A 27,913-nucleotide genomic window follows, 5' to 3' on the forward strand; every position below is an offset into this window, starting at 1 on the left:
TGGGGGAGGCGCCATCTTGCCCTCTACCTCAGGCAGCAAAATACCTTGGGCTAGTTTCTCCTTCCTTCTCTCCACATGTGTGTTAATTAGCTGGCCAATGCCAAGGTAATGTCTTAAAGACTTGATGGTGCCACAAAACTCTTTTGTTGTGTTTGCTGCGAGAGACTTGCCACATGGCTACCCCTCTTTTCATTGCTACAAAGCCAGGGAACTTTGTGTTACCACCTGCCCTGCTTTGTGAAGGGTGCCAGTTAAGAAGGGTCACTGTCAGTGTTCATCCTTTCTGCATTTCTTTTCCTCAGACCTTGTAGGATTTCTGTTTATCATCTCCACCCCTGCAGGGCCCATTATATGCATGTATACCAGCAGCTCTGCCAACGTTGTGCATCTGATGGACACCAGTTCAACAAAGCTCATACTGCCATCAATTTGTTAGCTTTTTAGGTGTCACAAGACTCTGGCAAGGCCCAGACACACACCATGGCTATGTACACACTCTGCATCCAACACACTCCCACTTAGGGATGGCTGGATCTGCCCATTACACTTCTCTCTGTTTCTCATTTTGCAAGCAATTCCCCCGCATATATTGCACTTTTGTACGTTATCTTCACTGATATATGCATTTGAGATTACATTTCCCCCTGATATTTGGGAAAGATGGAGGGCACAAGGAGAAGGGGACGACAGAGGACGAAATGGTTGGATGGTGTTCTCGAAGCCACAAACATGAGTCTGACCAGACCACGGGAGGCAGTGGAGGACAGGAGTGCCTGGCGTGCTCTGGTCCAGGGGGTCACGAAGAGTCGGACACGACTAAACGACTAAACAACAACAAATATATGCATTTGTGTAAACATTGGATGGTTGCCAAACTGGTTACACAGATTGGATGAGTGTGAATTTAAAAGGACGGGTATGTTTCGGTTCTCATATTGTTTTAGAAAATTCATAGATTTGACCTTAAGTGGCTCAAGGAGGATGTGATACAGCATCAGTGAGCGGCGCAGCTCACAGTATCTCCCATTTTTGCACTCTTGCGCTTCTTTCAAACACTTTTCTTTACCTCAACCTGCCCCCTCACACCATTTCCCCTCAGGTGCAGCCCCCCTTGTTTTTAGCCCATTCCTCCCCTTGGCTTTTTACCTCAGCATTTCCCGCTTCACTTGTTTTTGCCTCCACATCTCTTGGGTCACTCATTCCTTTTTTCTCTCTAACTGCAGCCTTCGCCCCTATTTATACACAGTTATATTTATTAAGTTGTGGGTGAACATATCAGACGACACAGCGATTCTTCAAACAGCTCTTGTTTATTCACAGGCCAGAACAGAACTGAACTGAAGGGTTCAGCCAGCCTGCTTATATAGAGCTCCAGTACAACGCAACTGTAACAACTTTCTGTAACTATCCAATCCCTTATTTGCATGTGTGGACCTGAGTGAAAACTATCTATAGTATCCCCCTGCTGGCCCAGGGTGAGAACTTCAGTACATAACAATATTTATAGGTCATGCTCTCTTTCCCCTTCACTTTTTACCTCAGCCTCACCCCCCCAAGCCAAGTCACCCCTCCCCCTGTCAATCTCTCTTCTCTTGCATGGCAGTCTGTGCTGATGACATATGGTGGCTCTGCCTATGGGGGCCCTGTGTGCTGCCATGTGGCCCTGAAGCCCCTGATTGCTGCCTGCTGCGGAGCTTGCAAAATCCGGACCTAGCTGGGATGGGATTGTGGGGGGTACTGTGTGGAGGTGGGTGTTGTAAACAAAAATCTGCCCTTTCCCCTTATGGGGTATCTAAGAGCCCATATAGTGTCCTTACGTAGGCTCCCTATTGGTAGGAGAAAATAACAGAGGCCAATCAGAGAATATTGAGAAGCAAAGCAGCTAATAAGCCTGATCTTTATTGATCTGTTGCAACAGGGTCCTCACTCACCACACGCAGGAGGGAGGAGGAACCCAGAACAAAAGTGTGCCTGCCCTTATACTGTATAGACATTTTAAATTCCCTCCCTGGAGTCCAAGACCACCCCCAGAAACATCATACATACATCACAGAAGGGGTGTAGCTCAAGACCCACCCCCCAGATACATCATACCTACATCACAGAAAGGGTGGTCTACAGCAGAAATCTGAGTGCTTTGTTTACCTCCTGTCTGCCAGGTTACCTGTTTAATGGTCACTTGATTGGACTGCCTGGGGAGCCTGGCCAGTCTTTTGTAATGATAAATACTTAGTTCCTGAGCCAGGTCACAGGCTCACACCCTATTCATATCTTAAATGTGCCCTTATGACAGGATTTGTGAAGGAAAAGACAATGGGGAGGCTTTTCCATTTTCCTTTGACCTTGCAGAGAAAACATTTGCTCAGTTTGGGATCAAAAATGGTTTCAGGTCGATCTTCCTGCGCTGATCTATGTACGTGCTTGGTTGGTACACTTATGAACATTTAACATATATCTAAGACCTCAAAATTCCTATCACAGTGGGTATGGACATCGTTGCTGAGGGCCACTTGCGGCCCGCGGGCTGCATGTTGGACCACCCTGAACTAGCTGTAGCTGATTCACTCAGGGGTGGTGCGCCTCGTTGCGCCACTTGAGGTGATGCAGGAACATGCCTCCTCCTCATTGCCACCCCACTGCTGGTGCCTGCGTTGCACAGCAGCACCCACAAAGTGCTGGCAGCAGCTTCCGGAGAATTCTCGCCAGAAGTGAGGTGGGTGCTTCACCCTGCCTCATGAGGAGGCCCGGGCCTGGATTCCCTACTATGGAGAACATTTGTTATGGAGGATGCTGAAATTCCTGAAAGATCAACTCAAGCAGGTCCTTCTCTCTGGTGGACTATGCAGAACTGGCAAAATTGGCACATAAACTACGGGACAAGGATAATTGTGACTTGAAAGATGAATGGGAACCTTTTACAAAGTATTTAAAGATGCAACAAAGTGAACTGGACTCCTTAGCAGGCTTTGAATAAACACTCACAAACTTTTTATTGATAATAACCAGTCAGATAAATTAATACAATCTTGTAACATGCAGAGAATAGCATTTATAGAGAAACCAGAGATTGCAACTGAGGGAAGTCGGGGGGGGGACCGAGGGAAGTCGGGGGGGTGTTTTATGGGGGGAGAGTGGGGAAAGTGGGGGGGATTAAGGATGATATGTTTTAAGATATGTTTTGTTTAAATTCCTAATAAAAATATTTTTAAAAAGCAGGTCCTTCTCTCTGTGTGCAAAACTGGGAATACTACAAAACATATATTGAATATGTGCAGCAATTCATTACTTATTTTCCTCTCAAGTGAAACTGCACGTTAAGAAAAATCAGCTTTTTTTTTTACAATGTGGTGGAACTAGCAAAAGATGGACAACGTTAAGGGTCCATCAAGGGTCACCAGTTGGTCATCTGTCCTGTAGATCATGGATGGAGAGCCTGTGGAGGGCCATAGCCCCACTATATGGCATCTCCAAGTGCACCTTTTCATTTCTTTGAATATACAGTGGTACCTCGGGTTACATACGCTTCAGGTTACATACGCTTCAGGTTACAGACTCCGCTAATCCAGAAATAGTGCTTCGGGTTAAGAACTTTGCTTCAGGATGAGAACAAAAATCGTGCTCCAGCAGCGCGGCAGCAGCAGGAGGCCCCATTAGCTAAAGTGGTGCTTCAGGTTAAAAACAGTTTCAGGTTAAGAACGGACCTCCAGAACGAATTAAGTACTTAACCCGAGGAACCACTGTAAATGAGTGACTGCCATTCTCCACTGCGGGGAGAAGTAAAGCACTCAGAACTGTGTTGAGGCCCAAACCTGCTCTCAGTCACTCACACTAGGTAGTGTGACAGAGGCCTTGGTGGGATGAGTGTCCACTGTGTCTCTATAGAAGTGTTTCCCAAACTTGGGTCTCCAGCTGTTTTTGGACTACAACTCCCATCATCCCAAGCTAGCAGGACCAGTGGTCAGAGATGATGGGAATTGTAGTTCAAAAACAGCTGGAGAACCAAAGTTTGGGAAGCACTGCTCTATAGGCACAGAGTGCACAGGCTTTTGAAATATGCAGGAGTTCTTTGCAAATCTCTCTTTACACACACACACACACACACACACACACACACACACACTCCTCCTTACACACACACACACACACACACACACACACACACACACACACACACTCCTTCCATCCATCAAATTGATGGGCACTTTGCTAGCAACCTAATGATTAACCCTGTTGACTTTGCAGCCCTGTGATCTGAGAAGAGGAGGAGGAGATCCTTTGGTGGCAGGCAGTGCGGGGAGGAAGTAGGTGTGGCAGTCAGAAACTGCTGAGCGGCAAGCAGGACGGTGCAGAAGAGACAAACCATGGACAGCTCCTGCTGAGCTGGATCAACCTCCTTGCTCTTTTTGTTCTAACCCTGGGCTACGTTGGAGAAAAGGCTTGGGTGTGCGACTGCGAGAGCTGTGGGACGTCTCCCTGTTCAGGGGGTGAGTAGGAACCTGCCTTGGCATTTTATTCACAGTGCATGGCTCCCTCCCGGCCAACTTCATTCTTGCTTGCAAAGTAGGAGACTCTGCGGCTTTGCAGGGCTTTGCACACCAGGGCCTGATACCTCTGCCACCCCCCCCCCCCACCCCGCTGGCTGGCTAAATAGGAAATCTACATCCTTGAGACATTGTTTGTTTTCTGGGCAGGCATCCTATCTGTGTTATTACAAAAAGCAGCCCTCTCCCCTTCAGGGAGACGGCTTCTGTCTGTAGGAAATCCTCCTGTAAAGTCTGCCTTGTTCCTGATTTGGAGAGGAAATGTGCCGAAAAACTTATTCTAATCCCCACCCTTTACCCAATCTCCAATGCTTCTTGGGAGGCAATGCCAAGACAAAGACATTTTCTTCTTTGTTTGCGGACACGGAAGTTTCAAAGAAAAACAAAACAAGAGTTGGCAGAGGAAGAAAAGAGGTGGAGAACACAGAAAGGTATATGTTGGGGGTGGGGACACACAGGGCAGCTCTTAGAACTGGACTGTGTTTCATTTACCCCAAAGAGGGGGTTTGAGGTTCAGGCTTGCCTGAAACTCTGCTCTTTAATTTTTATTGCATAGGTACAGACCGCAGTTGCATGGGGGGGCATGGTAAAAGCACTCTGCATGTTCCCAGAGACGCATTTTATGTGGGACGCGGGCGGCGCTGTGGGTTAAACCACAGAGCCTAGGACTTGCCGATCGGAAGGTTGGCAGTTCGAATCCCCGCAACGGGGTGAGCTCCCATTCCTCCGTCCCTGCTCCTGCCAACCTAGCAGTTTGAAAGCATGTCAAAGTGCAAGTAGATAAACTGGTACTGCTCCGGAGGGAAGGTAAACAGCGTTTCCGTGCGCTGCTCTGGTTCGCCAGAGCAATTTCCCCTAAAATAACATTCTTTAAGGGACATGGGTGGTGCTGTGGGTTAAACTACAGAGCCTAGGACTTGCCGATCAGAAGGTTGGCGTTTCGAATCCCCTCAACGGGGTGAGCTCCCGTTGCTCGGTCCCTGCTCCTGCCAACCTAGCATTTCAAAAGCACATCAAAGTGCAAGTAGATAAATAGATACCGCTCCGGCAGGAAGGTAAACGGTGTTTCCGTGCACTGCTCTGGTTCGCCAGAAGTGGCTTAGTCATGCTGGCCACATGTCCTGGAAGCTGTACGCCGGCTCCCTCGGCCAATAAAGCGAGATGAGCACCGCAACCCCAGAGTCGGCCACAACTGGATAATGGTCAGGGGTCCCTTTACCTTTACAGGCTGCAGTCGCATGGGGGGCATGGTAAAAGCACTCTGCATGTTCCCAGAGACACTTTATATTATTTTTATGGCTGCTGGATGAAGATTAATTTCTTAGACAGGTGACTAAGAGTCCAGGATCTTCAGGGGACTGGACATGGTCCCCTGGCAGCTGGAGACCTCTTGGAGAAGGTGATACCGCTCCACCTGAGGGGAGGGGGCAAATATGCATGTGTTGCAGATTGCAGATTAGAAAGAGAGAGAACAGAAGAGAGTATGCTGTGATTTGGCTGAAGGCATGCTGAGTTGCAGAGTCTCTCTCTTGGAATCAGATGTGGGTAGTGGATCTTCCGCCTTCAAGACATACCTACTCATAATGTTTGTCTCCACATGTGTTCTGCTTGTATACTTGTACATGAGGCAAATATTACAAAAATGCCAGAAATCTCTAGTGCTCTCTCATAACATCCCCCCCCCCAAACCTTAAACTGAAGCAGCAATATCCCTGGAACTTTGCCTATTGGAGAATGTGCAAGACTTATTCACATACTCCTGGAATCAGCTTTGGCACTGAAAAGGGATTCTGGGGCTGAGTGCTGGCAAACCTTATACTCCAGCACTAGATACTGCCAGCTGAACACAGAAAGTAGTGCTTTCCCACCTCTACTGTTGGAAGAAGGTGTGACCCAGTGAAGGGAGGGAAGAAATCTGAATTGTTTTTTTAGGAGCCCTTTGCACTGGACTCAGGGTGTTTCCAGACCCTTGATTTGGGTGAGATCCAGTCATAAACCAGCAATATCAGCTTGTATAATTAAAGCTAATTTGGAGTTCTTGTGCAACAAACCCGCTGCCCTAGAAGGTTGGGCTTTTTGCAATAAGGAAAGTGACAGTAAAACGCACAGAAAAACATTGCTTGACACAATGTTGCCTAACCTCCCTGCAAACAGATCAGAATAAATGCTCAGTAAATAGCCAAGGTCCTCTAATCTCCCTGTAAACAAATCAGGATGAATGCTCAATAAACAGGTTGTCTGGAAGGTAAGTCAGTTGCAGGGGGGAGATTTTTGCAAGTACAGTGGTACCTCAGGTTAAGAACTTAATTCGTTCTGTAGGTCCGTTCTTAACCTGAAACTGTTCTTAACCTGAGGTACCACTTTAGCTAATGGGGCCTCCCGCTGCTGCTGTGCCGCTGCCACGCAATTTCTGTTCTCATCCTGAAGCAAAGTTCTTAACTTGAGGTACTATTTCTGGGTTAGCAGAGTCTGTAACCTGAAGCGTCTGTAACCTGAGGTACCACTGTAACTAATTTTCACCTTTAGGTTCCACTGAATGCAGTGGGAACAGCAGTGGCTTCTCATGCAGGCTTAAAAAGATGAAGCAAAGCATTCTACAGATTCAGGGCCCAATAACAGCAATACTATCTCCAATTTGTAGGAATGGGCAAAGATGTCAAATCCAGTTTTTCTTGATTTCTCACTTTTCCAATCTTAGGTTCCTTTCTCCACATTTCCACATCAGTTTGAATTCTTTCTAAAGTCCTTATGAAAATTCATCAGCATTTTAGAGTGAGTTTCTCCTAGTGTGATTTTTTTACGCAACTTTGCACAATATGCACATTTTTGCAAAAACATTTCCCCAATGTAATTCATTGTTGTATGTTCCTTTCTCTAATATATGCACAGTTTACCCTGGTGTGTGCATTTCTTGGCTGGAGAACTACGCTGCAAAAATTTGGAGAAGTGCAAATTTTGAAGTGTGGCTGTGTTTGAGTTCACATATTGCTTCAGTAAATGCAAATTAGGTAGGTTCACCTATAGATGCAAATGCAATTAAATTTCTTTCCCCATCCCTGCCAATTTGGCACAGTGGTGATACTGTATTTGTGAACAGAAATAATCACAGGGGAAAGGTGATACCAACCATCTGGAGGCAAATGACTTGTTAAAATAGTACCCACCAATGAATGAATGTTTATCTTTGTTGACTTCCCATAAGTCACTCCATTTCTTCAAGCAGGAAATCCTTCTCCCCGCCCCCATCCCAGTCCCTTGTCAAATATTTAGATGCCCCTGCACCCATTGTCTGCAACCTGCTAAACATGCACTTGGCTTCTGTGACTGTTGGAGATCACTGTGACTGTGGGTTGCTAAGTGTGTGAGCACCCTGGCCTGGCGGAGATTGTCAGTGCTCCTTCCTGGGTTCCAACTCCCATCATTCCTGCTCATGCTGGCTAGTGGGTGACAGGAGGTGAAGTCTAGCAATACAGTGGTACCTCAGGTTAAGTACTTAATTCGTTATGGAGGTCCGCTCTTAACCTGAAACTGTTCTTAACCTGAAGCACCACTTTAGCTAATGGGGCCTCCTGCTACCGCCACCGCGCCACTGGAGCACGATTTCTGTTCTCATCCTGAAGCAAAGTTCTTAACCTGAAGCACTATTTCTGGGTTAGCGGAGTCTGTAACCTGAAGCGTATGTAACCTGAAGCGTATGTAACCTGAGGTACCACTGTATCTGGTTCTCCATCCTTGCTCTAGGTGCCTAAACAAACCCCACACCTTTCCCTTGGCTCTGACCCAACCTGGGGCTAGACAAAAGGCTTTTGCCACCTCCCCATTCCAGACCACTCCAAATCTCACCCTTGAAGACAGGAAAATGAGCACAGGAGGAAGAGCTGAGGTGTGCCACCGCCTCCCAGAATATGCAATCCGTGGCACTCTCGTCATTCCTCCTAACGGTAGGATTGGCCCTGGGCCCAGGCAGTAGACATTTGACACAAACTTGGCTAGGAGCTGAAGAGATCATAGTTCAGTGGTACAGCATGTGCTGTGCATGCACGGGGTCCTCATGACATCTCCCCTTAAGGGATCTCATATGGTAGGACTGGGAAAGGTGTGGGAGGCACCGTAGCACACGGTGCGAAGTACAAGGGGTGGGGAAAGCTTACCACCTGGGAAACCTAGAGTACAGTCATGAGTCAGAGTAAACCAGGGATGGGGAACCTGTGGTCTTCTAGCTGTTGTTGGACTCCAGGTCCCATCAGCCCTCAGCCAGAGTGGCCAAAGGTCAGGGATGGTGGGAGTTGGGAGTCCAGCAACATCTGGAGGGCTGCAAGTCTTCCACCTCTCAAGTAGACCCCACTGAGCTAGACGGAGGCAATGATCTGACTTGGTATAATGCAGGGACGTCTAACTCCCAATAGACTGCGATCTACTTGCACTAAAAGAAAGCTGGAATCTAAATTGTTGAGCTTTTTTTAGGAAGCTAAACTTGTTGAGCTTTTGGGGAAATTTTTTGGGGATAGCCAAAGTTACTGAGATTTTTTTTAGGAAGCCAGAGAGTATTGTTTTTTTTTCATAAAGGCTATAAGCCACAGTTTGTTTGGAAGGAGATCACTGAGAGGCCAGAGGTTTGCTAGGATCTCTCGGGAACACCCCATGATCTACCAGTAGATCGCAGTCTGCCTGTTGGATATGCCTGGTATAATGCAACTTCATATGTAATCCTGCCTGATTCAGCAGGATGTCATGGCTGCCTGCTTCCTGGGTTTCATGGAGGAAGGTGAGGGTTCTGCATGTGTTCTGTTGCTCTGTCCCAGCTCCTGCCAACCTAGCAGTTCGAAAGCACACCAGTGCAAGTACCACCCTTCATCTGAAGATCACAACGTAAAAGCACAAAAGGAAACCACAAAATACATAATAGAGCAAAAACAAAACAAAACAATAACATCCCCCCCTGACACATTTAAAAGGCCATAGGATGTTAATCAGTCAAATGCCTGGTTGAAGAGAACTGTTTTCGCCTGGCACCTAAAGATATGTGATGAAGGTGCCAAGCGAACCTACTTGGGTCAAGTGCATTCCGCAAATGAGGAGCCACCACAGAAAAGGCCCGTACCCATGTTGCCACCCTCAGGACCTATTGTGGGGGAGGCACCCAAAGAAGGGCCTCAGGTTGTGGTCACAGGGTCTGGGTTGGTTTATAAGTATCTTCAACAGCAGCCGGTGGGAGCAGGAAAGAGTGACCAACTAGGGATTCCTGTGAAAAGGAAAGAATGTTGCCACAGCTGTAGCTAGTTTCCAAGGAGAAAAGCCTATTTATTTGGGTGCTGCTATTGGTGGTTGGTTGCTGCTGGCAGGCTAGCCTTGGTGGGGCAACCCCAAAGGAGTGACCGAGGGTGTGACAAAGGCAAGGGGTATCCTCTAGGCTATTGGCTGCTGATGGGCTTGCTCCTAGGTGAGAGATTGGTGGGGATGTAGTTAACCTGCTTTGCAAGTGCAATGCTGGGGAGCTCTGTCTGCAATGGTGATGAGAGCATAGAAGCAGCTCATCAAGACAAAAACAGTGTATTTTGTGATTTTGCTATTTTACATTGTTTAACTTCCCACTTATTTATTGCATTTTTATTGTGTCTTTCTGTTGTGTTCATGTTTCCTGCTTTGGGGTCCTTTGAGCCAGATAAACCGCAGCATAACATAACTTGCAAAGGTGCAAGCGTTTTGGTTGCAAATTGGGTACAGATGGCTACCTTATCACCCAAGTCGTCATTCGTATCCTCTTTTGAACCAACCTTAATACAGTATACCAACAGAGTGAACATAAAACTGCTCGCTTCAGATATGAACTTTATTCAAGCAGGACTGATAAGGATATTGAGATTTTATGGTGGTGGTGCAGAGTCCATGGGCAGCCTTATAAATCAAAGGTGAAGGTTGGGTGTTTTATAAAGTGCAATAAATGTTGGTGGTGTTTAATTTTACTTTTTAAAAAGAAGCTGATGTTCTACTGATCTCCTGATCTTAATGACGGGGGGGGGGGGCCTTAACAATAGGGAACTATTATATACAGATGCAAGATCTGGTGCAAATCCAAATAGAGTTAGTGTAACCAAGATAATGGTGCTTCAGAGCAATTACCAATTTATAAGGCACATTTAAATACTATGCCCCATTCTCAGAGGGAAAGCACTGTAGTGTAGAAGTTACTAGAGTAGAGGTTCATGGATCTTGCATGGGCAAAGTTTGCTGCCATGATTGCCTGTGACTTCACATTGAATGTACATAGCATGAACACGCCTATGCAGTTTTCATGTGTGATGATCAGCAGGTGGGTTGCATGCTACATCTTGCACAGAGCTGCTTTCCACCTAGGGGGTTTGTGAAGTGGTACCCCGTGTCATTTACACACAGTTTGTCTCTCAGTGCCCTTGTGCCGTTCTTGACTCATGCATTTTCCGTTATGTGCATGCTTCATTCTGCTGAGTTTGATGGAAGGGGCATAGATCAGCAGCTGAGCACGGGCTTTTCATGCTGAAAGTCCCAGGTTCAGTCCCTGAAATCTCCAGCTAAATGGATCTCAGGCTGGGAAAGATCTCTGCTTGAGCTACTCCAGAGTGCTTTTTAGTTGTAAACCTGGCTTCATGGGAGAGCAATGGTCTGATTCAGGGCTTGTCCACACTTGCAGTTGTCTCATGCTTAGAAAGCATGGGTCCAAGCGGTTTTCCACTAGACCCGCGCTTTCTAGGCACAGGTTCGAGCCATTTCCCCCTTGGCCCACACTTTCCCCAGGGAAAACCAGGTCTTTAGGTCAGAACAAACATACATACCGTATTTTTCCGTGTATAAGACTAGGGGGTTTTTTTAACAAAAAAAAAATAAGTTTAAAATTGGGGCTCTTCTTATACACAGGTCATGCTGAGGGGTGTTTTCTCAATTTGGAGTCCCCCAAAATAGGGGGCATCTTATACATGGGGGCGTCTTGTACATGGAAAAAATATGGTGTGTGTGTGTATACACACACACACACACTGTACTTTGTACAGCTAAATAAATTAATAAGCCACTCCTCCTCAATAGGCGTTCTTCTTCTCCTGCCTTGCCACCTCCCATATCACGAATTAAGCTCTGTGAGTAAAAAAAAGAAAAGAAAAACAGAGTAATCCTGCATGTACTTTTTGATACTACCATTCAAGATATATCAGATGGGTTCAGAGGAGGACAACCAAGCCCAGTAATTGTTTGGAATGCAAAAGCCGCTGGAAAATTCAGAAGGGACAGATAGTGTTCCACCATCTGGGAAAGGAGTTAACTTTTCCAATAGTGTAGGCTGCTGCAGTCTGAAGCACAACCACTAATCGTTTTCTGTCAACACTGAGGGCTTAAATTAAAGGAAGACAAGATTTCCTACCCATAAGAATACCTGGGAATTGGGACAAGTGGCCGGAGGAAGTTCTGGTTTTCACCCTTAGATGATATGTTATAAATAGGCTGAATGAAACAGCTAACAGGAATACTTGGGGGCAAACAACATGAGCAGCACACTGACACAAACAACCCCTACCCCTCCCCCATTGCTCAGAAGTGAGCCCTCCTGAAGCTGTTTTTCTTTTAAATGCAACCATTTGTGAGGAAAGTAGTTCTCTTCTTATCCAAGGTAGCCTTTGTGAAGTGGAAATAAAAATGTCAAGATAGATTTTTGTGGAACTTCCTACTAATGCGACATTGTTTCAGTGTATTTGAATCCCTCATTATCAAAAGAATAGTTTAAAAATTAATACAGTGGTACCTCGGGTTACAGACGCTTCAGGTTACGGACGCTTCTGGTTACAGACTCCGCTAACCCAGAAATAGTACCTCAGGTTAAGAACTTTGCTTCAGGATGAGAACAGAAATCGCGCGGTGGCGGTGCGGCGGCAGCTGAGGGCCCCATTAGCTAAAGTGGTATCTCAGGTTAAGAACAGTTTCAGGTAAAGAACAGACCTCCAGAACGAATTAAGTTCTTAACCCAAGGTACCACTGTAAATGTTAACAAGTGGGATCTGCAACAAAATGTTGCAGCACTGTTTAGTGTTCCATCTTCTCCAGGATACTCTGTTCCATCACTCAGTGTCCCTCTTACCCACTCCCCAAACACTTAGCAATGAGCACATTTGGGGTGTGCACACATTCCCATTGACCCTGCATGTGGTGTGTTCCCACCGCTGGTTTGAGAAGTGGTGTGTCCAGACATCATAAACTGCAAGCCACACCTGCTCTGTCACTTTTTATGAAGTTCTACATTCTGATGTGTTTTCTTCCAAACCAGCTTCAATCAGAATTGGAAAGCACCACCCCACCAACCCCAACAACATCTGGAGCTGGAGAGCACCACATTTGCTGCTCCTGCATGGTTGTTATGTATATTATTTTCCTTCAAACAAAGCACGGCTAGGGAAGCTCTGTCCCTCCAGATGTTATTGGACTCCCATTAGCCCCAGGCAGCATGACCAGTGGTCAGGCATGATGGGAACTGTAGTCCAACAACATCTGAAGGGCCAAACATTCCCTAGCCTTGGGTTGGTGTATTTTACTTAGACAAGGGAGGCCTGGGTTTGAATCCCTGTGGTCTTACAAGAACCAATGGGTAATAGCCAACATTTGCCATACTCAGAGTGTACACATTGAAATCAACGGGATCTGTGAGTGTTGGCTACCATCCCATATTATTACTTGCGTGTCTTGGGGAAGTTCTCGTGGGAAAGGGGGATATAAATCTGGTAAACAAAACAAATCTTATTGGAAGTATAAACCCCTTCATCCGACCGCCCTTGATTCATAGCTAATATCTAAATCGGACGCTGTTGCACTTGGGTCTGGCCTTGGAGCTTCTGATGGACATGTGGTTGGTCACTGTGAGAACAGGATGCTGGACTAGATGGGTTTTTGCCTGATCCAGCTGGTCTCTTCTCATGAGGACTTCAGATAAACCCCCAGCTTCTCCCTAGTGTGAGCTTACAGTTTCTCTGGTCAGTAGCCACATAGTTAACATTGGTGTCCTCCCATGTGGCAGCCATAAGAAACCATGGCAGCCCACAATAAACAAGAAAAGCAGAAGAGAGACCCTTAAGACAACAAACTAGCCTAACCATTGCACCACAATGACTGTTAAGGCGAGAATCAAGTACACCTGGACAACCCAAGAGCTCTGGCTCTCAGTGCATCTATACCAGCTTCTGTTCCAAGTTTGGCTCCCCATAAATGGACTGAATACTAACCACTGGCCATATGCCTCTGTTTATTTACCCACCTACGTTAGGATGAGATGCTATCACAGTTGGGCCTTCTGCTCTCACCCGGGAGATACAAAGGAGAAAGTAAAGCATCCAGGCTGTTCAACTCCTTCCCGGCCATAAAGTTCTTTTATAGTCAGGCTAACGATCTTGCCGCTCACAGGAACTCCTCGATTAGTGCTGCTGATGCAGCTTCATTGAGTTTTCTTGCTGAGTCTACTCTGGGGGCAAACAGCAATTTAGTAGCTCAGACAACAACATAATGCTTTGCTAAGGGATTGTTGGCCAGTGCCAGGAAAGAGTCTTCGCTGGCTTCCCAGCTTCACCCTCAGCCAGAAGCATGACTAGCAGAAGCACAGCACTGCTAAGACTTTATGTGTGGCTCTGCAATCCAAATGCTCCAAGTGTCCTTTTTTCCCCAGGGACAGTCCTGGATTTACAGAAGGCAACCCAGTTTCTGATTTGATCCTAAAAATATCCCACTTTTCCTTAGGATGTCCCTATTTTCACTGAATAAACGTTGCAGGGTATGGAGTTATCTAAGGGACGCAGGTGGCGCTGTGGGTTAAACCACAGAGCCTAGGGCTTGCCGATCAGAAGGTCGGTGGTTCGAATCCCTGCGAAGGGGTGAGCTCCCATTGCTCGGTCCCTGCCCCTGCCAACCTAGCAGTTCAAAAGCACGTCAAAGGGCAAGTAGATAAATAGGTACCACTCCAGCGGGAAGGTAAACAGTGTTTCCGTGTGCTGCTCTGGTTCGCCAGAAGCGGCTTAGTCATGCTGGCCACATGACCCGGAAGCTGTATGCCAGCTCCCTCGGCCAATAAAGCAAGATGAGCGCCGCAACCCCACGGCTGGACCTAATGGTCAGGGGTCCCTTTACCTTTATGGAGTTTTCTGACCCCCGAGCTGCCTGAAGGCAACCCAGTATATGAAATTTTTCTTTGAATGTTTAATGTTTTATTATGTTTTTTTATATGTTGGAAGCCACCCAGAATGGCAGGGGCAAGCCAGTCAGATGGGTGGTGTCTAAATAGTAAAATTATTTTTATGGAATGGGACGTCCCTATTTTCATTAGAGAAATGTTGGAGGGCATGCAATCCATTTTGGGGCTGTTGGTTTTTTGTTAGTACAATGCAACCGCTGAGATTGCAGGTTTAAGTGGAAGACTGGGACAGGAAGAGAGAAGCTCTTTAACCCTATTCCCAGGCACACACCTTTTTCTTCCTTCTTATGCACACACATAAATGCACCATTTCCAGACTTTTGCAATCTTCAGGTGGGATTCAATCCCATAACAGCAAATTCAGGTTGTACAATTAAAGTTGAGTTGGGGGGGGTGGAGAAAGAAAGAAAGAAAGAAAGAAAGAAAGAAAGAAAGAAGCAGCAAGTTTTGAACCAGGGGTTTTCTGATTCATAGCTCAGAATCATAGCTCCTAAGCTACGCCATCTCTTATAAGTCACTGCCTCTCAGGTGAACTTATTTCTAAGGTAAAACTGCACCTTGGAGCCCCATAAAAGAAGGGCAGCAGGACACAAAGACATGCCTGCATTTAAAGCCCATTTAAAGCCCATTATTCCCCCTAAATATTCCTTAACACGGTCTGCCCTTTGCTGCTAGCTTGCATGACTTTTTAAAAAGATTAGACAAATCCATGGACATTTGCACCAGCGCCGAGGCAGCGGTGGTGCAAAGTTTGGGTTCTGAAACAAGTCACATTTGTGCAGCTTGCTCTTAGCCATGTTTACTTAGAAGTCCCACTGGTTTTTAATGGGACTTACTTTCGAGTAAATGAAGCATAGGATTGCCAACTTAACTGCAGCCGTGAGTTTGGCTTGCGGGGAGGAAAGTACTCTCTTCTAGGTTAGACTTTGGAACTAGCCGTGAAGAGGTTAATACCACTGGGAAGAACCACCCCAGGCTTGCAAGGACACCAGTGACTCAGAGCAGGAAGTTGGGCCACCAACAGCTGTCAGCTGGCCTAGGAATCAATGGCACCCGGCAGGATGGAAGGGTGGGGGTGGTCGGGAAGGCACTCAGCATCTCCTCACAAAGCACTTATGAGCTGGCAACCTTTTAGCCTTCCCTGCATGTGCTTCCCTTATTGTTGCTGCTTCCCTTCATTACGGAGCAGCACAGACTGGATATTCAGAGTCAGGCTTTGTTTTTGTGTTTAATTGAAGCAACATAGAGGCTACATTCACAGCATTCATTTTGAACCCTGTGATACCACTTTAAGCAATCATGGCTCCCCGCTCCCCCCAAAAGGGAGCTGTGTTCGTCTCCCAGAGCTGCAATTCCCTGGGTAGTTTGACAGCCAATGCCTCTTCTCATGGAACTCTGGGAATTGTAGCACTGTGGTGCTGCGCCCTGCCACATGTGCATTCACTGAATAAGGAAAATAGAGAGCCTGGACCCCTGACTATTTATTGCTTTGTTGCAAACGGAGAGGCTTAAGTAGAGGTAAAAGGGCACTCATGTAAAACAGCTGGTCTTTTAGTCTATGGGTGGATCTACACATAGGGGGAAAACGCTATAAATAAGTCAGAAATGTGATAGTTATAACGAAAGAAATATATATATATATGGGAAATTGTGTTTTAAATTTTTTTGCTCTCTGGCGCCATCTGGTGTTGCATGTTTATGGCACATTCAAATAGCTGTGTCTTTATTTATGTAGCTGAGTCCTATATCAGACCTAAAAAAAAGCGGGTGCTTTCAGACTGTCACTGTTTTTGGGGTGGAAGAAAGTGGTGGAAAGTCTGGGGCAGCACTTTCTTCAAAGAAATTCTGTCTAACCTCCCTGTAAACAATCCAGTGTCACCTAATCTCCCTGCAAACAGATCAGGGGGTTGGACTAGGTGACCCTTGGGTCCCTTCCAACTCTAAGATTCTATGATTCTAGGTTGAATGCTCAATAAGCAAGACGCCTGGAAGCAGTAAGAGAGAGAGAGAAAGATACTCTGTCCAGGCCTCGCCGTTCCTCATCTTCACCCAACCAATAGCACTCTATTTCCCTGCTTATTCCAGCTGCCAAAAGCTGCTGTTTCTCAAATACAATCTGCCAAACAGACACTGGTCTTGAATCTCAACTCTGTGAGTGAGTGGCCCATTCTGGAAATGAACATACATAGCCATTAAAGAACATTTTAGCTGTTCTCTTGTGTCAAATCCCATCTGGAGCCACTTCTCGTAAAACCGTCGTAATAGACCCACTCACACTAATCAGGCGGTAATCTCACTACATTGTAACAGGGAGGGTGCTTTCAGTTCATCTGAAACAAGATAATGGAACATAAAAACAGTGGCGTAGCGTGGGGGGTGCAGGGGGGGCCGGCCGCACCGGGCGCAACATCTGGGGTTAGGGCAAATCCACGGGTTAGGGGGCGCAAATTACTTGCCTTGCCCCGGGTGCTGACAACCCACGCTACGCCACTGCATAAAAACAGAAGCAGGGTCTCCAAGATATTTACTTAAACTGTAGCACACATTGTGGATTTCACCTCTGTTTATTTTCTCAATAATTAGATATTTCCCCCCAAAATATCTAAGAGCAACTGTGACTGACCTGTGGCTTTCCAGATGTTGTCGGACTCCAAATCCCATCAACCGCCATCTAGCATAGATCATAGAACCATAGTTGGAAGGGAACCCAAGGATCATAAAGTCCAACTCCCTGCAATGCAGATGGTCTTATGTACACAGTTGCTCTTGAAAGCAACACACACACACACACACACACACACACACACTTGTGTCTCTTGCATAATACAGTGGACCCTCCGGATATGAACTTAATTTGTCCAGGGGGTCCGTTCTTACCCAAAAAACTCTGTATCCGGAGGCGCCGCTTCTGCGCATGCGCACGCCACTATAGAGCGCTTCTGCGCATGTGCGTGCGGCGAAACCCGGAAGTATACATTAAAGTATCCTTTAAATTACGTTACCCGAAGGTAACGTAACCCGAGGTACCACTGTACCCATCTACAGCAAGGGCAAGGAATCCAGGGTCCTCCAGATGTTGTCGGATTCCAGATTCCATCAGCCCCAGTCAGCAAGGCCAAGGATGGTGAGCTGTGCTGTAGTGCAATAACATCTGGAGGTTTGCAGACTCACCGACCCTGCTGCATTGTTACTGGCTTTGTGTGAGCCAAGAGTCTGTGGCAGCTTTTCACATGTCACTAAGGAGAGGTCTTTCTGGTTCTGTGGCAGCATTATCCAGATCTCACCTAGCTGTTCCATTGCCTTGCAGGTAGGCATTCGTGTCTGGAATTCCTGTCTCTCCCACAGCCATGGAGGCCGATACTGCAATTGATACCAGTAGGGTAGGAGATCTGGTGCTTCTGGACCCATTGACAGAAGATACGTTAATGCAGAATCTGGAGAAGCGCTTCCAACATAAGGAAATCTATGTAAGAGCGGCAGGGATTGGGGGGGGGGTGGTAACTGAACTGGGTGGCAGCCTTTCTAACTGGGGTGGAAGGATCGGTCAATTTTGGTGCTCTCCGTTTCTCATTTTTCAAATCTTAATTACATTTCTATGCACTTTGCAGCAATTTATGGTTCTCTCCCCCCCTTTAATCCTCATGAAAATTCATTTGGACTCCGAACATTTTTCCGAACTCATTTTTATATGCAGTTTCACCAAACATATACACATTTTTGCAAGCAAATTCCCCTAATATAATGCGTTTTTTGTAAACATGGTTTCGTTGGAGAACTGCATCGCAAAATTTGGATACGTGTGAATTTCAAAGGATGGCTGTATTTCAGTTCTCGTATTGCTTTGGAAAATGAAAATTTGACATATTAGGCATTATATACATACTGGTTTTGTCCTCCATCCCTATTTTTAACTTCAGAATGGGAAACATGAGGCGCTGTACAGTATGACATGCACAGTCCGATCGTATGCATATTTTCTCCCGTCAGCTCCCTAGAGAACATGTATAGCTTTGCAGCCTAGGTGTATTTTTGTATAGAGAAATAGGCAACAACTATTGCAGCTCCTGTCCAAAGACACAGCTGACTGGCTGTGCAGGACGAAGCATGCCAACTTTCCAACAGGCTTCTGTAGCTGTGCCTTTCACAGTGAGTGACGATGCACATACATTATCAAGTTTGTGCCGTGAAAAGCTTCTCCTGTAGATTCCTGAAAAAGAAGCTGGGGTTTAAAGGCACAACAACAATACAGACCAAAGCAGCGTTTCCTCCCCTGATCATTTGGCAATCCTCATCCCAGGGGATGGAGAAAGAGAGAGGTGGCGCTGTGGTAACAGAAGCAGGGGCCGAGGGAAAACAAGCTGGAGGAAAGTCAGCTGAGGGGGCAGCAGGAACTGACTCATTCATTTACTCAGCTTCAGCCCATTGAGGATTTGAACCCTGGTTTCGCAGGTCCTAGTCTATTATGCTAACCACTACACCATACTGTCTCTGGTTAATTCAATACCTGAATTATGGGGAGGCAGAAAAGGCCCTGACCTCCTTACCTTTTTGTACTGGCCAGCTTAGCTACTTTTTTCAGAAGTGACAAGGGAGCATGACGTGTCTGAAGCTGGGAGAGGACTCAGGAGCTGGACTTGTGGGCAGTGGCGTAGCGTGGGGGCGCAGGGGGGGCCAGCCGCACCGGGCGCAACATCTGGGGGGGCGTGCTCCCACTCGCAGCTCTCTGCCCCTACCTGGATCACTCACTCTCTCTCACGGGTTAGGGGGCGCAAATTACTTGCCTTGCCCCGGGTGCTGACAACCCACGCTACGCCACTGCTTGTGGGTATTTATTAAGGACACCCTACTCTTTCACCCCAATTTTGCGCACTGCCAGCATCTTGCTGTTCGTAATAGCAACATTCCTGCCTTGACAGACATACATCGGGAACGTGGTGATCTCCGTGAACCCGTACGAGCAGCTGCCCATTTACACGGAAGAGATAGTGGAGGAGTATAAGAACTGTAACTTCTTTGCGGTAAAACCCCACATGTAAGTGAGACCCCCAAAGGAGTTTGGCGTGTGTATGTATGTGACAGCTTTGAGGAATGGGATGCTGGTAGCAAGCCAGCCAGCCTGCCCTTCTAATGTAAGGTTACCAGACGTCTCCGTTTCCTGGGGACAGTCCCTGGATTTACAAATCAGTCCCCATACAAAATCCATTGAAGTTGAAACATGTCCCTGGATTCATTGAAAAAAATCTGGTAACCTTATTCTAATGCTTCTTCACTGTGCCTACATAGCTATGCCATAGCAGATGATGCCTATCGCTCACTGAGAGACCAGGACAAAGACCAATGCATTCTTATCACTGGAGAGAGCGGGGCTGGCAAAACAGGTGAGTGAGAAAGGGTTATTCAAGGGAGGGAGGAGAACGTCATAAAACAGGGGTGGGAGACATGTGTGAGCTTCCGGATGTTGCTGAACTACAATTCCCATCAGCCCCCAGTGAGCATGGCCAATGGTTAGGGATGATGGGAGTTGTAGTCTAGCGACACATGGCAGGCCTTAGCAGAGTGGTGGGTTTATATAGTAATGTTGGCGTGTTTCTGTTTGGCTGCATCTACGCAGCTATAAAAAACACCCTGGGGAAAAACCCGTCTTAAAGCTCACAATGGAAAATTTCATAAGTTCCGATTTCAGCTCTACAGTGCCATCTGGTGTCACAGTGTTAAAACATATAACTACCGTATTTTTCCGTGTATAAGAGCCCCCCCCCCCCGGTATAAGATGCCCCCTATTTTTAGGGATTCCAATTTAAGAAAATAGGGGGGAGATTGCCCTGTGTATAAGATGACCCACAGACCCCATAATTTTAAAGTAAAAAGACCTAGTCTTATACACGGAAAAATACAGTACTTTCCCCCTAATGTAGCTGAGTCCTATGTAGTTTGTCAAGGTGACCAGCCTTCCCCAAACCGATGTCCAACTGATCACTAGTCATGCTGCCTGGGGCTGGCGGAGGTTGGAGTCCAACAACATCTGGAGGGCAACAGAGGAAGTCTGCACTAGAGAGACTGATACAGCTTCATATCATGTAACATGCTACTGTCAGGGGATGGCAGGATGCTGAAGAGTGAGCGCCAGGGGAAGTGGGGGCTGGAGTTTGACTTGGGAGAGGGGGCCAGTGGTCTGTGGGGACCTGTACCAGCCAGGAAGCAGGAGTCGGAGGCAGGGGAAGCTTCAGAGCTAGAGGAAGAGGCAGGCCAGGCAAGTGAAGGTCTGGGTGCTCCCCACCCTCTGCTGAACCACTGTCTCCCAGAACCAGGAGGGGATTGAAGAGGGATGAGCAGAGGAAGTTTCCATGCAGGTGCAGTCTCCAGCTGTGTGCACACAGCCCATCGGGGGAAGGTACATAAACTGGTGGAGGGGGAGTGGTTCCCATTGCTGAAACTGCTCTATAGGGATTGGAATAACTGCCTAGACACTAAGCGGGTGTGCATAGTTCTTGAGAGCTGTAGAAGTGACTGTGATATCTTTGACAACAGTTAACTCTCTGCTGTGTGCATTCTTTGTCTGGGAAGTGCCCTTGACACTATCCAAAAATTACCACAGCCTGTGTTCCACCCGGTTCCCTCACCCCCAATCTTCTTGTTCACATAGACCAGAGTTTCCCCAATTTGGGTCTCCTGCTGGTTTTGGACTACAATTCCCATCGTCTCTGATCACTGGTCTTGCTAGTTAGGGATGGTAGGAGTCGTAGTCCAAAAACAACTGGAGACCCAAGTTTGGGAAACAATGACATAGACAGATATAAATAGGCTGTTCACAGCTGAAAATGCCCTCCTGCCTTGCATGAAATCCAACTACCGGTAAGTGCTTATGCAAACAATTATGCACACATCTCCAAACAAAAGTATAATCCAGAAGCGGGAACCTCTGGACCTAAGGCTTAATTAGGACTGCCAATCCTCTCCATTGGGCCTGCAAAGCCACTTTGGGCAAACCATATACACGTGCTAGTTATCTAACACTGAATGATACCTGCGGCAGGACACTTAAAGTGTATGGGATCTCTAATCTAAGCACTCCAGTACTAAGATCAGCACTGAGGTTGGTGGAAATACTGCTTCTGACTCTTAAAGAATGGATCTCTTACCTCTAGTCCTCCTACTTTTCCTGTACCCTCAGAGGCCAGCAAGCTGATGATGTCATACGTGGCAGCTGTATGTGGGAAAGGGGAACAGGTGAATCGTGTCAAGGAACAGCTGCTGCAGTCGAACCCAGTACTGGAAGGTATGTACATGCTGATTTCTTCTCTGTGAATGGGATAAAGAGGGCTGCGTTCTGGGACAGGAAAGTACCAAGGCTCTTCTGCGCTTTTGATAAGGATGCCTAATTGTATGCAGTTGTTGCTCATTACTTGTGAAGGATCCAGATGTCCCCACTGAAGCCAAAGCTTCTGTTGTATTCATTTGCATTTGCTGTAGTTGGGCAAATGTTACAGCCACATATTGGACAGTGCCCGTGACGTTAGTGATACCAACTTGTCTTGGCCTTGAGCTTTTGAGAACCTTTGAGTTTTCATAATCTGTGGTCTAGCAAGTCCTTGAATTCTATACTATTCTATCCCTGTTTGTCCATTCCTGCCATGATACGTTGCCTCTACAATCTAGTCCAGAAGACCTCTTAACGTCATGGAGGAGGAGGCGTTTGGATTTGATATCCCGCTTTATCACTACCCTAAGGAGTCTCAAAGTGGCTAACATTCTCCTTTCCCTTCCTCCCCCACAACAAACACTCTGTGAGGTGAGTGGGGCTGAGAGACTTCAAAGAAGTGTGACTGGCCCAAGGTCACCCAGCAGCTGCATGTGGAGGAGCGGGAACGCGAACCTGGTTCACCAGATTACAGGGCCCTTAACCACTACACCACACTGGCTCTCCACCACATGGAGGGTTGGGCAAGGCTTTCCTGGGTAAACGTGCAACCCTTTTAATAACCCTCTTCATCCCCTATTGCAGCCTTTGGAAACGCCAAAACCATTCGCAATGACAACTCCTCACGATTTGTAAGTATTTGCCGAGGAATGAATGTTTTGGGAGAGTTTGTGTCACAGCAAGAATTATGTCAAGCCACTTAAGAGGGTGGGATGGGAAGAGAGAGCAAGAATTCTGGATTCAAATCTGCGCCTACATCAAAATTCCACAACTCAAATAGTATGCCAAGAAAAGATGATTGACGTGACCTGCATAAATGGTGTTAATCAAATGTCCAGGTAATATTCGCCTGTTTCACATCATTTATTGTTATTCTACTCTTCATGGAAATGAGAAAGCGTGCAGCTTTGCTTTCTGACTTGAAGAAATCTTGCTTGATGTGGTTGGTTGGGTGGATACAAAGGCATCTGTCAGGGCAAGAATACTGTTGTTTTTAAAATGAGAAATGCTGCTGTTTTGGAGGAGAGGCCATAGTTTTGCTTGAGACATTTGCGTTGTGGGAGAGAGGGAAAGCACCCACCCCTGAATGCCATTTTCCTGATCTAAATCCCTACTGTAACTGCTACTTGCTCCACTGGGGAAAGTAAACATGTCTCGTGTAGTTTGACCATTGCTATCTGTCAATTTTAAATCACCAAGTCCCTATATCTTCACTGTAAATTGGGCTACTCTGAAGCAAAAATGAATTAAAAAACAGGAACTCAATTCCCAAAGGTGGGTGGACTCAGTATCACATCCTTCAGGGGTTACAGGCAGCTCATTTTGCTTCAACTGCTTTCCACATTCCCTTCTTCTCCTTAGGGCAAATACATGGATATTGAGTTTGACTTCAAGGGCGATCCTTTGGGTGGCGTCATCAGCAATTGTGAGTATGAGATACCAGACCCTGATAAAGTTTGTGAGAATTTATAAGGCACAAACGGGATTTCATCCTCTTGGCCAGTTGCTGGAACCAGAGGCTGCAACTCCCACCACACCTGACAATTGGCCATGCTGTCTGGGGCTAATGGGTGGTGGAGTCCAACGACATTGGAGAGCCATAGGTTCCCCAACCTTAAGACGCACACCTACATTTTAGTATCTAGTCAATGTTAGGGCTGCCATATTGCAAAAAAGAGGACACATTTGCCAACTTCTACATTTAACTCATGATCACTATGACGACTCTACCCATGAAAAAGAGGACATGTCCTGGGAAAAGAGGACACATGGCAACCCTAGAATGTGTGCTCTCCAGACGTTTTGGACTACAGGTCCCACCATCTCTGGCAATTGGCCTTGCTAGATGGGGCTGAGGAGAGTTGGACATCCCATTGGCTTCCCTGTCCAGCAACATCTTCAAGGCAGCAGGTTCTGTGTTTCTGTTTATCCTCAGATGCACATTGCCAGGCTACAAGATTTTTCAGGAGCCTAGGAATATCCAGAGACACTACAGATAGTAGCTTGGCCTTGATGGTGCCCATCCAACACTTACCTCTTTCATTTCCTCCTTCCATTTATTCTCAGACCTGCTAGAGAAATCCCGGGTGGTTCATCATGTCAAGGGCGAGAGGAATTTCCACATCTTCTACCAGCTGCTGTCTGGAGGCTCGGACGAGCTGCTCAGTACGTCTTTCATCCACGGGGCCCATAGCTGTCAACCATCCCTTATTTGGCGGGAAAGTCCCTTATCCCAGCGCTGTGTCCCATTGCTGTCCCTTATTGATGATGTCCCTTAAATTTCCCGGGTTTCAAAGGAAGCAGCTCCTCTCCCTCCCTCCCTGCTGGCCAGGGAGGAGGGAGGCTCCAACTGTGTTGCTTGGCTGCGTTGCTCACCCAATAAGGAGTCTAAGAACGACTGGGGGGGTGGAGCTTGCATGCCTTGTGCCGATCAAATCGGCCGCGTTGCCTGGGGACTCATTTTTGCTCAGCGCTTCCCAGCAGAGAGGTGACGGTGATTTCCCTTGCTGCATCCCCTTTGCTGGGTTGCTGTGCTGTGGGAACCACCACTTGAGGCTTCGTTTGGCTGCTGGCTGGGCTTTCTGCCTTTGGCTCGGAGGGGCTCAGAAGTTGAGTGTGCTCTGAAAATCCCTTATTTTGGCTGCTGATCCCTTATTTTCAAGGCTGCTGGTCCCTTATTTTCAAATCTGTAAGTTGACAGCTATGACGGGGCCTAAAGCACACAATGGCAGAGTTAGAGGGCTGCATTCTAGGCCAAGTGTGTGTGGCCCCATTAGGGAAGAGAGCTCTGGCCATTTACTTCTGAGTGGGTGGTTGAGTCTTGCAAGTGGGGGGATACATCATAGCATCAGAATATGGCCTCCCTTAACACAGGGGTGGGGGGCTCTGTGAATAAAGGAGGGGTGAGAACCACAGAGGCCACGACAATGATTCCTCCTCTTCAACAGGACAGCTGAAGCTGCAACGAGACTGCCGCCTTTATGGTTACCTCAACAGGGAGGCTTCAAGCCTGCACGGTATGGATGATGCCGCCAATTTCAGAGCTGTTCAGGTATGAGTTGTGCTGTGTGCCATAGTGGGGTCTGGGGTATAAATTGTACTGGTCTGTGAGTGGCAGAAGATGTAGTAGTGGTAGTAATGGTCATGATATTTGTCCTCATGTAACCTATATGCATGCAGCCATGAACAGGAGGGAGTTTTCTGAAGACTTACATACCCTCCAACATTTCTCAGATGAAAATAGGGGTGTCCTGTTCCCATCTGACTGGGTTGCCCCAGCCACTCTGGGCGGCTTTCAACATACAGTGGTACCTCGGGTTACATACGCTTCAGGTTACATATGCTTCAGGTTACAGACTCCGCTAACTCAGAAATAGTACCTCGGGTTAAGAACTTTGCTTCAGGATTAGAACAGAAATCGTGCTCCGGTGGTGTGGCGGCAGCGGGAGGCCCCAATAGCTAAAGTGGTGCTTCAGGTTAAGAACAGTTTCAGGTTAAGAACGGACCTCCAGAACGAATTAAGTTTTTAACCTGAGGTACCACTGTATATAAAAACATAATAAAATATTAAACATTTTTAAAAAAACACTTTCCCTACACAGGGCTGCCTTTAGGTGTCTTCTAAAGGTTGTATAGTTACTTATCTCCATGGCTCGGGGGGTCGCATAACTCCATACCCTCCAACATTTCTCTGATGAAAATAGAAGAAGAAGAGGAGTTTGGATCTGATATCCTGCTTTATCACTACCCTAAGGAGTCTCAAAGCGGCTAACATTCTCCTTTCCCTTCCTCCCCCACAACAAACACTCTGTGAGATGAGTGGGGCTGAGAGACTTCAGAGAAGTGTGACTAGCCCAAGGTCACCCAGCAGCTGCATGTGGAGAAGCGGGGAATCGATCCCAGTTCACCAGATTACGAGTCTACCGCTCTTAACCACTATACCACACTGGCTCTCCATAGGGTCGTCCTATGGAAAAGTGGGACATTCTGGGATCAAATCAGAAACCAGGACGGCTTCTGTATATCTGGGACTGTCTCGGGAAAATAGGGACACTTGGAAGGTCTGGACTTAGGGCTCATTCACACTTCCATTTGCTCCATCACTATTCCCCCAGGAAAACTTGCATTTTAGCACTGAATCGGAACAAATGGCAATTGGGGTTTCCACATATTGCTATTTGTTCCAATTTAGCGCTAAAGAGCAGGTTTTCTGGGGTAAAGCAACAGGGCAGAGGCAGAACTGCTCAGACCCTTGCCTAGAAAACATAGGATAGGACAACTGCTGGACCCATGCTCTCTAGGCATGGGAATAAGCAGAAGTGTGGACTAGCTCCTTGCAGAACCCAAGGTGTATAGAAGTACAAATGAGAGACATAGAGAACACCACAACATGAAGTATGAGCAGGGCCGGCTCAGGACATTCTGACACCTGAGGCAAACCACAAAATGGTGCTCCCCACCACCAGGGAAGTAGGGGTGAGTGAAGATCTAAATCAAGAATAGGGAGGGGGGGATAAAGATTGACATTGGGATCTGATGTCCCTTGGGGATCCTGCTGCCTGAGGCAGTCGCCTCACCTTGCCTTTTGGGTATGAGCATGTTCAGCAGCTATGAAATCCTCACTGACTGTTGGTGTATGTGTGCAAAACTGGGGAGGGAAAATGTGTGTGTGGAGAATATCCTGGAAAGGGGCATGGGTGACTGGAACCCTGAACAGAAGCACACACGCCACATAGCAGCATTCTGTTGCAGGTCCCACTTGTATATTCCTGTGAATCCACAGACCTGCCCTATGGCATATTAGAGCCTGTGCAACCCAGATCCTTCTCTCTAGTTAATCAGAGTGCTTTCAGAGACAGGGGCTTAATGTTGCAAATGGGTCGCTGAGATATTGCAAATAGGAAGTTGGCGGCAGTTTTGTTGAATTTCCCCCAGAAAGGGAAAACCAGGATTAGATGGGGAGAGGGGAGTATGGACTGGAATTTTGAATCCAGGAAAGTCTTGTGGACAGATAAGGAGCACTGATATCATATTAAATACCTCCCTGGGAGCACCCTTAGGTAAAGGTAAAGTGACCCCTGACCATTAGGTCCAGTTGTGGCCGACTCTGGGGTTGCGGCGCTCATCTTGCTTTATTGGCCGAGGGAGCTGGCGTACAGCTTCCAGGTCATGTGGCCAGCATGACTATGCCGCTTCTGGCGAACCAGAGCAGCGCACGGAAACACCATTTACCTTCCTGCCGGAGCGGTACCTATTTATCTACTTGCACTTGGACGTGCTTTCGAACTGCTAGGTTGGCAGGGACTGAGCAACGGGAGCTCACCCCGTTGCGGGGATTCGAACCACCGACCTTCTGGTCGGCAAGTCCTAGGCTCTGTGGTTTAACCCACAGCGCCATTTACACATCCATTGTTGTCCCTGAAAGTATAATTGGGTTTTGCCTTGGATCTCAACACGCTCATGAACAGGAGGCTTTGCTGTGGTCCATAGGGAGCTCACCTGAGGGCTTTCCTGTGTTTAACCCTGTTCCCTAATGCTGCTTTTCTTGAAGGATGCTATGCGAGCCATTGGCTTCTCCCCATCAGAGATCACAGCGGTGCTGGAGGTGGCTGCTGTCGTCCTCAAACTTGGCAACTTAAAGCTGGGGCAGCAATTTCAGGCCAGTGGAGCAGAAGCTTGTGGAATCGAGGATGACAAAGGTCAGCAGGGCACGATGGGTCATCTCCAGGATTACCATGCAGAGTTAGGCCCAGGGCTGAT

General features: G+C 47.1%; 1 protein-coding gene across 2 annotated transcripts in view; it reads left to right on the top strand.

Annotated features, from left to right (window-relative positions):
* The first annotated feature begins 4,274 nt into the window (after positions 1-4,274).
* LOC128406098 (unconventional myosin-Ia-like) overlaps positions 4,275-27,913 on the top strand; it is a 53,272-nt gene continuing 29,633 nt past the window's right edge. Inside the window, exons 1-10 of one of the 2 annotated variants that reach the window (XM_053373137.1) lie at positions 4,275-4,484; positions 18,044-18,203; positions 19,653-19,768; positions 20,020-20,114; positions 21,908-22,012; positions 22,739-22,785; positions 23,516-23,579; positions 24,221-24,319; positions 25,102-25,205; positions 27,705-27,852. In XM_053373137.1, coding sequence (XP_053229112.1) covers positions 18,084-18,203; positions 19,653-19,768; positions 20,020-20,114; positions 21,908-22,012; positions 22,739-22,785; positions 23,516-23,579; positions 24,221-24,319; positions 25,102-25,205; positions 27,705-27,852 — 898 coding nt within the window. In that variant the 5' untranslated portion in view covers positions 4,275-4,484; positions 18,044-18,083. Of the gene's footprint in view, positions 4,485-4,824; positions 4,973-18,043; positions 18,204-19,652; positions 19,769-20,019; positions 20,115-21,907; positions 22,013-22,738; positions 22,786-23,515; positions 23,580-24,220; positions 24,320-25,101; positions 25,206-27,704; positions 27,853-27,913 lie in introns of those variants that run through there. The other variant, XM_053373138.1, reaches the window with a different exon arrangement.

The sequence above is a fragment of the Podarcis raffonei genome, chromosome 2, assembly GCF_027172205.1.
Source record: "Podarcis raffonei isolate rPodRaf1 chromosome 2, rPodRaf1.pri, whole genome shotgun sequence".
In the NCBI taxonomy this organism is placed as follows: domain Eukaryota; kingdom Metazoa; phylum Chordata; class Lepidosauria; order Squamata; family Lacertidae; genus Podarcis; species Podarcis raffonei.